We start from the raw sequence: 10,867 nt of genomic DNA on the forward strand, positions 1-10,867 counted from the left end.
CTCACCCAAAGCATCCGGGAATGTCTCCTGGCAAAAAGGGAGGCGCACACCCGATGGCAGGGAGGGGCCATCCCCAGGGAGGACTATACTGCGGTTGCTCGGCGATGCGGGGGGGGTCAGGGAGGCCAAGGCGGAGATGGGACTAGCGACCCGGATCCAGGACAACAAGAAGTCCTTTTTTAAATACACGGGGCAAAAAGAAGGTACCAGGTAACGTGGGGCCCCTGCAAGACAGTCTAGGAAATTTGGTCATCACACCAGACGACAAAGCTAACCTATTGAACGACTTCTTTGCCTCCGTTTTCCTGAGCAGGGACCGGATCAGCCCCCCACCGGGCCCCAGGGGAGGCGCCCCCAGGCCGAGGGTCAGGGAGGATCTAGTCCGGGAGCGTCTGGAGGGACTGGAGGTGTTCAAGTCAGCGGGTCTGGACGATCTCCACCCCCGAGTGCTGAGGGAATCGGCTGGGGTCATTGCGGGACCCTGGCCCGGCTGTACGAGCACTCGTGGTGCTCTGGTGTGGGGCCAGAGGACTGGAAGAGGGCCAGTGTGGTTCCCATCTTCAAAAAAGGGGAGGAAGGAGGACCCAGGAACTATAAGCCTTGCTCCTGGGGAAGAATTTTGGGAGATATCCTGGCGCATGTCCACGAGGGGCCGCGGGGAGATCATGCCTAGGGGCAGCCAACACGGGTTCATTAGCGGCAGGTCCTGTCAGACCAACCTGGCGGCCTTCTACGACCAGGTCTTCAAATCATTAGGCGCAGGGGTAGCAGTGGGCATCGTCTTCCTGGACTTCTGGACAGCTTTCGACACTGTCTCTCACCCCGTTCTCATTAAGAAACTGGGGGCTGCGGTGTCGACACCCACAGTCAGATGTGTCACCAGCTGGCTGGAGGGCCGCACCCAGAGAGCGGTGGTGGACGGGTCATGTTCGACCTGGGGGGACGTGGGCAGTGGGGTCCCCCAGGGCTCGGTCCTCGGGCCCGCACTGTTCAACATCTTCATCAGTGACTTGGACAAGGGGGTAAAAAGCACCTGTTCAAATTTGCTGATGACACGAAGATGTGGGGGGATGTGGGCTTGCTAGAAGGGAGGAATAGGCTGCAATCGGACCTGGACAGGTTACAGGGTGGGCGGACAAGAATAGGATGGGATTCAGCACCAACAAGTGCAAGGTGCTGCACCTGGGGAGGAAGAACCGGCACCATACCTACAGGCTGGGGAACTCCCTTCTCGGCAGGGCAGAGGCAGAAAAAGATTTTGGAGTCATCGATGCCAAGATGAACACGGGCCGGCAGTGTGGGGACGCGGTCAGGAAGGCCAGCCGCACCCTGTCATGCATCCACAGATGCATCTCGAGCAGGCCCAGGGAGGTGATCCTCCCCCTCTATGCGGCACTGGTTAGGCTGCAGCTGGAGGACTGCGTCCAGGTCTGGGCGCTGCACTTCAGGAGGGATGTGGACAGCATGGAGAGGGTCCAGAGGAGGCCACTCGCATGATCAGGGGCAGCAGGGCAGGCCCTACGAGGAGAGGCGCCGGGACCTGAACCTGTTCAGCCTCCACAAGAGAAGGCCGAGGGGATCTAGTGGCCTCTTACAAACTAGTCAGAGGGGACCAGCAGGCATTGGGGGAGTCCCTGTCCCCCCGAGCACTGCCAGGAGTGACCAGGAATAACTGTCACAAGGTGGCAGAGGGGAGATTCAGACTAGACATCAGGAGGTGACTTCACGGTCAGGGCGGCTAGGATCTGGAACCAACTTCCAAGAGAAGTGGTGCTGGCTGCTACCCTGGGGGTCTTCAAGAGGAGGCTGGATGTACACCTTGCCAGGGTCGTTTGACCCCAGTAATCTTTCCTGCCATGGCAGGGGGTCGGACTAGATGATCTGCTCAGGTCCCTTCCGACCCGACCAACTATGAAACTATGAAGACCCCCTCCCCAAGCCCCCATCACTGGCTTTCGGGGATGCAGCACCTGGCCAGATGGAGCCCATGCCGAGTGGCCTGTGCTAACTCAGCCTGGTGCCCCCACGCTTGATCTGACCTTGCCCCCGGTTGCCTCCTCCTCCAGGCGGCCCCGGGGGGCCCTGCCTTGGCTGCAGGGAGCCAGCACTGGGAATATCCCCACAGCTGCCGGGGGGATTGAAGCCGCCAGGCGCAGCCAGCGGTGCTGGGGGGGGCCACGATGGGCACATCGGGGCTGAGACCTTGGCAGCCCATCCCCGCTAGCACATGCTGCCAACAAGGCTGGCACGGGAGGCTAGGAAAGTTCAGCTCTCTCAGGTGTCGGGGTCTGGTTTCCTGGCAGAGCACTGAGCCCCCCCAGCTCATTAATCACAATACACAAGGAAGGTGGCATGGGGTGGGGGGAGGCTCAGGACAACTGGAGCTTTCTGTCAAACCCAAAGCCCTGTGGAAGCTCTGACCAGTCCCAGGGGAAACTGAGGCACGTGGCGTGGGGGGGGGCGCGTGTCTGTGTCCCTCTGAGCCTAGGCTGGGTAATCCCAGCACAGGCATGTAGCCACCTCTGGGGGCAGTTTAAAGGCCTGAACCGCTGGGTTCAACCCAGGAGGGGCACAGCGCTGTGAAACCCCCCTCCCCTCAGCAAGTCCCCTACCACCACACCTCTGTGCCTCAGTTTCCCCAGCCTGGACCTGAAAAATTTAGGGACCTGGATACATTGGGGGGGGCAGCGAGCTGCCCCGGCAGAGCCCTGTCTGTTGCCCGCCCCCCACGCAGGGCCCAAGCCAGCATGCGTGGGGGGCGGCGGAGGCTGCACCTGGCACCGCGCCCCAGGGTCACAGCACCCGCTGGCTCTGGCCTGCTCCGGGGGGGGACACGCATAGCGGCCCGGGGGGGGGGGGGCCATGCCCAGGCCCTGACGTCAGCCCACTGGGGGTATTTAGGCGGCGTGGCTGGGCCAGCCCCCAGTTCCACCATGCCCCCCAAGAAGGACCTGCCTGTGAAGAAGCCAGTGCCGGCGCCCGCCAAGCCGGGGGCCAAGCCGGCCGTGGCCCCCCCCAAGCCGGCTGCCCCCGCTGCCAAGGCCCCTGCGCCCGCTCCAGCCCCCGCCCCCATCCCGGAAAAGCCCAAGGAGCCTCCCATCGACCTCTCCAAAGTGGTGGTGAGTGGGGGCTGGGGGGGCTGGGACCATCCACAGGAGTCTTGGGGTCCACTCCCCCCCTTGTACAGCTGGGGAAACTGAGGCAGGAGTGAGTGAAGGGAGCTGGGGGTGGCAGGGGCAGCTGCTGGGCAGAGAACCCAGGAGTCCGGCTTGGCCCCCCCAGCCTTATCCCCCCCAGCTCTGGGAAGGACGCGGGTGCAGTGGTCAGAGCTGGACGCCTGGGTCCCATCCCTCCTTCTGCTGCCCAGGGGCTGGAGCAGGCAGCCCGGACTCCCGGCTCTGGGGCTCCTGGTGGGGGGGCAGGATAAATTTAGTGGCGGGCCCGGCGCCAGCGGGGCATTGTGGCTGCGCAGACAGGTGTGGGGGGGGGATTAGCACATTCAGCCGTGGTGAGGTAGGACCCCCGAGACAGAGCCTGACGGCCGGCTGTGCCGAGAAACCTGACTCCCCCCTGCCCCCCACCAGTGCTGGCACTTGTCCCCTCCCCCCACCCATGCCACGGCCCTGGCATCTCCCAGCAGGGGGCAGCTGGCAGGACTCCCCCCCGCAGCACCCCCTGCTGGCCACCCCCACAGCAACAGCCCTGCTCACCCCCACCAAGTCTCTGTCTGGCCTGCCGGGCCCAGCCAGTGCTTTCAGAGCCCCCCTACCATTTGTGCCCCCCCAGATCGAGTTCACCCGGGAGCAGCTGGATGGTAAGTCTGGGGGCCCCTAGCCCCTCTTTTGGACCAAATCTGCCCTATCCAGAGGTGGCTGGAGCTTGGTGGGGAAGCCCAGCCCTGCCCACTCCCCGCAACCTGGCTTGGGCGACCGGGCAGGACAGTGGGCGTCCTTGGCCCAGAAAGGGCGCGATGACGCCTCTCGGGGGCCGCCGGCGCTGGCAGCACCGGCATGCAGGGATGGCCGCTCGCGCCCTGGGCTGGGCCAGTGCCAACCCCCACACCCAGGAAGGGTGATCCTGACCCCCGGGCCCCCCCCAGAGTACAGGGAGGCCTTCCAGCTCTTCGACAGGGTCGGCGACGGCAAGATCCAGCTGAGCCAGTGCGGGGAAGTGATCCGGGCGCTGGGCCAGAACCCCACCAACGCCGAGATCTCCCGGGTGCTGGGCCACCCACGGCCCGATGGTGAGCCCGGGCCTGCCTCGTGGCGGCGGGGGGCAGAGTCTTGGTTTTTGGGAACCGGGGTCCGGCCGCAGCTGCCCCGCCTGCGTCTGCAGGGAGCCTGAACCAGCCGCGCTGGGGTCACTGCCCCCTTGCTCTCCATGGGGGTGGGGGGCACCAGCATCGGGGGCTCTGCATGTGGGTGCCCCCCATTCTTTCAAATCCTGGCAGGATGCCCCTGCCCCACTCCTGGCATGGCTGGACTGGCCCCAGGCCCTGCCCCCCTGGCTGGGCAGCGTAGCGAGGGGATGGGAGCCCCTCAGGCCACGGCCCGGCGTGAGCCCTGACCCCTGACCCCTAACCCCGGCCCCGCAGAGCTGATGTCGCGGCGGGTGGAGTTCGAGGAGTTCCTGCCCATGCTGCAGGCCATCGCCAAGACCAAGGACCAGGGCACCTACGAGGACTACGTGGAGGGGCTGCGCGTCTTCGACAAGGAGGGCAACGGCACCGTCATGGGCGCCGAACTGCGCCACGTGCTCTCCACACTGGGTGAGGCGGGGGCGGCAGGGCTGGGGGCGGGGGGGCGGGGGCTGGGGGCTGCAGGTGCCCGCTCACCCCCCACCCCCGGCAGGCGAGAGGCTGACCGAGGAGGAGGTGAACGCGCTGCTGGCGGGGCAGGAGGACGCCAACGGCTGCATCAACTATGAGGGTGCGTGCCGGGGAGCACCGGGGGTCCGGGCTGGGCTGGGCTGGGGGCACCAAGGATCCGGCTCGACCGGGGGACGTCCTAGGGGGCACCAGGGGTGCCAGCCAGGTCAGAGACGTCCCTGCGGGCACTGGGAGTCCCTGCCAGGCAGGGGTGTCTCTGGGCGCCCCGGGCACCACCGCCGTCTCTCTTCTCCGCAGCCTTCATCAAGCTCATCCTGTCGACCTGAGCCGGCCCCTGGGTAGGGGCCCTCCAGGAGCCTCGGGGCGGGGGTGCTTGCCCCGGGGGCTCTGCTCGGGGCCCCCGGCCAGCCGGCTCCTCACGGGTCTCTCCTGCGCGCAGGCCCGGAGCAGCGAAGCTGGCAGCTGGGTCCTGCGCCCCCCGGCACCGACGTGACCCCCCTGGACCCCCCCCGCACAATAAACTTCTGGTCTCAGAGGCCCCCACGTGTCCTGTTTGCTGGGGGCAGGGGCTGGGAGACACTGCCCCGTGGGGGGCAAAGTGGGCGGAGTCTAGGAGGGCCCCGGGGGCGGGGGCACTGCCCCGTGGGGGGGCTGGAGGGGCCTGGGGGCAGTGCCCTATGGAGGGCAAGGGGGGGCCCGGCCCCGACTGCCCCCCACCTCGGCACGGGCACGACTGCCCAGCTCCATCGTGCCCATCTATAGGCAAACCCGCGTGGGCAGAGCGCGGCCCCGCCCCCTCATGAATAATGCACAGCGCGCGAAGCCCCGCCCCCGGATGCCCGGGCGGTGACGTCAGCGGCGGTAGAAAGCGGGGCGGGGGGGCGGCGCGGTTCACTGGGGCCGGAGCCGCGGGACCAGCGGGACCATGGTGCGGGTTGTGGGGCGCGGGCGGGGCGGGCAGGGGGACTTGCGCGGGTTTTGCGCGGCTCTTGCGCGCTCACGCTCCGCTTTCCCCGCAGTGCGACTTCAGCGAGGAGCAGACCTCGGGTGAGTGCGGCCCGGCGGGGTCTTGCCGCCCCCCGGCCCCGCGGGAAGCGACTGCACGTAGAAAATGGCTGCGGGGCGGCGGCGGGTCTCGCGCGCAGCGCTGCGCGGGTCTGGGGGGTCGGGGTCCCCCTTTGCGCGCTTCCTTATATGGGCAGGAAGCCGGCGCGCATTCCCGCGGGGGGGCGCAGCCCGGCTTCCGCCCCGCCCCGCCCGCAGGGCGCGGCGGCGGGCGGGGCCCGGCCCTCCCGCCGCACCTGGGCGCGCTCCCGGGGGCTCTGCTCCGCTTCCCCCGCGGCCCTGGCGGGAGAGAAGCCGGGCGCCTGCGCCGTGCGGACGGGCGGGGGGGCGCTGCCCCCGGACACCCCGAGAGCTGGCGCCCGGGCCGGGCGGGCAGCCGGCGGCTCCCGGGCGTATCGGGTTGCCCCCGCGCCGGCGCAGGGAACCGGATCCCGGGAGGAAGTGAAACGGGAGCTGGGCCCGGGCACGGGCGGGCGTGTTCCAAGGAGCGGGCGCGGGAGGCCGCAGACGGCCAGGGGTCAGTAGGGCAGGCGCCCACCTGCTCTGCGCCGCCCGGCCGCTGTCCTCGCGCCACCCTGGATGCCGTGGGCACCGGGTGGGGGGGCACGGGCTGCCCCTGCGGGTCGGAGCACCGGCATGACGCCAGCCCCTGCGCCCGCTTCGCCGGCAGAGTTCAAGGAGGCTTTCCAGCTCTTCGACCGCACCGGGGATGGCAAGATCCTGTACAGCCAGTGCGGGGACGTGATGCGGGCGCTGGGCCAGAACCCCACCAACGCGGAGGTCATGAAGGTGCTGGGCAACCCCAAGAGCGATGGTGAGGGCCCAGCCCGCGGGCGCACTGCTCGGACCTCAGTTTACCCAGTCTGCGGTGCAGGGCGCGGGGGCAGGAGGGAGCGCCCTGCGCCTTCTGCAGTCCGGGGGCATTGGTGGGGGGGGGCTGGCTTCGGTGGGGCCGCACTCACCCCTCGCCCGCCTGCGCCCTTGCCAGAGATGAACCTGAAGATGCTGAGCTTCGAGCAGTTCCTGCCCATGATGCAGACGGTCGCCAAGAACAAGGACCAGGGCTGCTTTGAGGACTACGTGGAGGGGCTGCGGGTCTTCGACAAAGAGGGCAATGGCACCGTCATGGGTGCTGAGATCCGCCACGTCCTCGTCACCCTGGGTGAGGCCCCAAACGCGTTCCCAAACCCCTTTGGTCCCCCCAGGACGTGGTGGAGCAGGATCAGCCCCTGTGGTTGTCCTGGCCCGTGGTCCCCGGACCCGGAGAGCCCTGGACCGGCCCCGGGGCGTGCAGGCGGCCGTGCACTGCTGCTGGGGGTGTTCAATGCACTTGCGGGACCAAGGCAGCCCCCTCCCCACCCCCCCATGTCTGTGCAAGTCTGAGCATAGGGGGAAGTCCCTGCACCCCCACCCCCACTCAGGACCCTGGGGGCAGGGGCAGGACCCTGCAGCCGTGACCCTCTGGGGCTGGTCCCAGCAGGAGCATTGACACAGGAGGGGGGAGGGAAACCCTGGACCTGGCGAGCAGGGGAGAATCCCTTCCTACCCCCATGAGGCCTCCCCTGGGGTCCGGTGTTTGCCCCCAGGCTGGGGCGAGTATGGGGGTAGTTGAGCAGAGACTAGATAGATGGGGATGGGCTCAAAGAGCCCAGGGGGTTTAGTGGGGGAGGTTTTAGCTGGGGGTTGATCACAACCTTCAAGTCCCACAGGCCTTCCTCAGTGGCCACGGGGCACAGGACTGAGAGCAGTGGGTTCAGGCTGCAGCAGGGGAAACTGAGGCTGGAGACTGTGACTCTGGTGCAGGACCCTAGAGCTGCCACGGCCTCCCTGTGCCTGGCCAGGCTGGCGCTGGGATGACTGAGACAGCTGGGCTGGATGTGACCCCCACCTGGTCCCTTTTGCCTCACCAGCAAATGCCCCCCTCCCCATGCCACTTCAGCCCCGGGGCCCTGGCTTTGACCTTGTTGTGCCCAGCAAGGAAGGGGCATAGGGCAGGGAAGGGGCATAGGACCCCCGCTTTGTCAGTTTGAGGGTTGGGGAGGCACTGGCTGCCCCTGGGGGTGTCCACGTTGGCATGGTTTTGGGGTGGTGGGGGCGCAAGAGCCCTTCTGAGGCCCGTCTCCCGCAGGCGAGAAGATGACGGAGGAGGAGGTGGAGCAGCTGGTGGCTGGGCACGAGGACAGCAATGGCTGCATCAACTACGAAGGTGAGACCCCGCCGTGCCCGGGGGGGGTGGGCCCCGATCCTGAGCAGGCGCCCGGGTCCGGTGCTTGATGATAATGTCTCTTCCTTCCAACAGCCTTTGTGCGACACATCCTGTCAGGGTGACGCCGCTGGGTACGCTCCCGCCCCTCCACCCCCCTCTTTTTTTTTTCTCCTCTCCCCCTTCTTTTTTTTTTTGGTATTTGCCCCCCAGGACTGGTTTGCATTTCCCTTTTTCCCCCTTCTACCCCCCGGCATGTCTGCATGGAGCTGACTCTCTCCCAGCTGGCCGGAGCGGGACCCTCTCCTCCTGGGGCTGGGGTGCAGTGAGCCCACAAGGGCTCAGACCCAGCTGCCAGGAGGGGACCCCAGTCCTGCCAGGCTCTTTCGGCTGCCCCCGCCGTGCTCGTCCCCCTGCCCACTCTCGTCTCTGCTGTAGACCAGCCTCCGGCCGTAGCTGTAGCCGACTGCTCCCCCCTTTCTGCCTCTTCCAGTCTTGGATGCTGGGGCTGGGGAGGGGTCATGTGCGCGGCCTCCGGGTGTGGAAGGGGAGACGGGGTCCAGTTCTTAGCCATGACCATGACCTCTGCCAGGGTCATGGGGCAAGCAGGGGCTTCCAGCTCCCACTCCCCGGAGCCCCCCCTCACCCCCTCTCTGTCTTTTTCTCCCTGCAGAGCTGGTGCGGATGGTGCTGAGCGGCTGAAGACCACCCCATCCCTCCCCACCCGCCAGCCCCCTTGGGCCTGGCTCTGCCGGGTGCTTTCCATCCCTGGGGGCAGCGGGACCTGAGCCCCCCAGGTGGGGGAGAACCCACTGTGTGACACCAAGGGGGGGGCGTCTTTTCCCCCCACCCCCCCTCTGCTGCAGCAGCACTAATGGCTCCTCGCTAATAAATGGTTTGAAGCGGCAGCTGTCCTTTCCTTTGTGCAGGGGGAACCCGGGAAGGCTGGAGGCGGGGGGGTCGTCCCCTAATGGGCTTGATCTCAACCCTGGGAAGGGGCCAGTGCTGCGGGGGGGCTGCTATGCATGCCCCACACACAATACAAGACCGGTTGAGGCCTGATGCCCCTACACTGGGGTTGGGGGGGGCACTGGGGCGAGGGAGGGGTTTGGGTGTGGGTGACATAGACCCCTGCTAAGCAGCACGTGTCAGGAGCACTGCATGGGTGGATGAGTTGGTTTTGTGTGAGGGGGGGCATGGTGAGGAAAAGCATTGGGGAGCCTTTCCTCCCCTTGTTTTTTTTGGGGGGATTGGATGCATGCATGTCTAGCACAAGTACACTTTGCACTTCCCCACAAAGGGTTAATGCCCAAGGGCTCATCCAGCCTTCCCCCATATCTTACTGGCCTGGTGTGGGGTTGGGGGTGCAGGAGGCAATTCACCCCACTCAGGCAGCCTAGTGGTTACAGCTGGGCCGAGCTGTGCCCCTACCCTCTCCAACCGGGGCTCAGATGGAGGGGAAGGGCCTTGCTCAATGCAGGAAGGTTTTAGGGACAAGCTCCTGGTGCAGGGGCTGGACCTGCTGCCCACATGCTGGGGAATCGGTGGGGGATGCAGCAGTGGCTGTAGCAACTTGGGCAGCAGCGACCACAAGATGATCGAGTGCAGGATCCTGAGGGCAGGAAAGGCGGAGAGCAGCAGAGGAAGGAGCCCGGACTTCAGAAAAGGAGAGTTGGACTCGCTCACAGCACTCCTGGGCCGGATCCCCTGGGACGCCAGTCAGAGGCTGAGCGGAGTCCAGGAGAGCTGGCTGGACTTTGAAGGACTTACTGAGCGCGCAGCAACAAACCATCCCGATGCGCGGGAAGACTGGCAAGTTTGGCAGAAGACCAGCTGGGCTTAGCAGGGAACTCTCCAGGAAACTAAAAGTGGAAACTGGGACAAAAAAAAAAAAACGGAGGAGGAGAAGAGCACTGCTCGGGCGTGCAGGGAGGAAGTCAGGCAGGCCAAAGCGCAACTGGAGTTGCAGCTGGCAAGGGATGGGAAAGGGAACAAGAAGGGTTTCTCCAAGTACATCGGTAGCGAGAGGAGGATCAAGGAAAGTGAGAGAGAGAGGGTGCAGAAAAGGCTGAAGTGCTCGATGCCTTCTTCACCAGCAAGGTCAGCTCCCAGCCTACTGCAGCGGGAGGAGGTGAGCAGCTGGATGTGTACAAGGCGCTGGGGCCGGATGGGATGCACCCAAGGGAGTCGGCTGATGCGCTTGCAATCGAGAGAGCCCAGATGATTTGAAAAAGGCAACTATATTGCCCATGTTTAAGACAAAGGAGGAGGATCCAGGGAACAAAAAAAGAGTCAGCCTCGCTTCTATCCCTGGAAAAATCATGGCGCAGATCCCCAAGCAATCCATTTCTAAGCACTTGGAGAAGGTGACTCGGCTCAGTCAGTATGGAGTCACTAAGGGCAAGTCGTGCCTGACCACCCTGACAAGGTGACCGGCTCTGTGGATGCGGGGAGACCAGTGGCTGCAGCGTACCTTGAGTCTAGCAAAGCTTTTGATGCCATCTCCCACAATGTTCTCCCAGGCAAGCTGGGAAGGTATGGGGTGGATGAATGGACTGTAAAGTGGATAGAAAACTGGCTGGAGCATCAGGCTCAGAAGGTTTTAGTCAATGGCTCGATGTCTAGTTGGCAGCTGGTACCAAGGGGTCAGTCCTGGGACTGGTTTTGTTCAGTGTCTTCATGAACGACCTGGAAGATGGCAGAGTGCACCCTCAGCAAGTCTGCAGATGGCACCAAGCTGCAGGGAGTAGTAGATGCGCTGAAGGGTAGGG

General features: G+C 65.6%; 2 protein-coding genes across 3 annotated transcripts; both read left to right on the forward strand.

Annotated features, from left to right (window-relative positions):
- Positions 1-2,904: 2,904 nt before the first annotated feature.
- Positions 2,905-5,366, forward strand: LOC149860727 (myosin light polypeptide 6-like). Its single transcript, XM_090052019.1, has 6 exons — positions 2,905-3,119; positions 3,787-3,814; positions 4,100-4,243; positions 4,595-4,768; positions 4,851-4,928; positions 5,126-5,366. The coding sequence occupies exons 1-6, from the start codon at positions 2,934-2,936 to the stop codon at positions 5,152-5,154; spliced, it is 639 nt and encodes a 212-aa protein (XP_089908145.1). The 5' UTR covers positions 2,905-2,933; the 3' UTR covers positions 5,155-5,366.
- A 261-nt stretch (positions 5,367-5,627) lies between these two features.
- On the forward strand, positions 5,628-9,004 carry LOC149860728 (myosin light polypeptide 6). Of its 2 annotated transcripts, XM_090052020.1 has the most exons (7): positions 5,628-5,756; positions 5,848-5,875; positions 6,564-6,707; positions 6,882-7,055; positions 8,022-8,099; positions 8,193-8,230; positions 8,770-9,004. In XM_090052020.1, the coding sequence occupies exons 1-6, from the start codon at positions 5,754-5,756 to the stop codon at positions 8,219-8,221; spliced, it is 456 nt and encodes a 151-aa protein (XP_089908146.1). In that variant the 5' UTR covers positions 5,628-5,753; the 3' UTR covers positions 8,222-8,230; positions 8,770-9,004. The 2 variants fall into 2 exon arrangements, with proteins under 2 accessions (XP_089908146.1, XP_089908147.1); XM_090052021.1 differs by lacking the exon at positions 8,193-8,230.
- The last annotated feature ends 1,863 nt before the right edge of the window (positions 9,005-10,867 follow it).

This window comes from Crocodylus siamensis, chromosome 6, assembly GCF_052110815.1.
Source record: "Crocodylus siamensis isolate JL-2025a chromosome 6, ASM5211081v1, whole genome shotgun sequence".
NCBI classification, from domain to species: domain Eukaryota; kingdom Metazoa; phylum Chordata; order Crocodylia; family Crocodylidae; genus Crocodylus; species Crocodylus siamensis.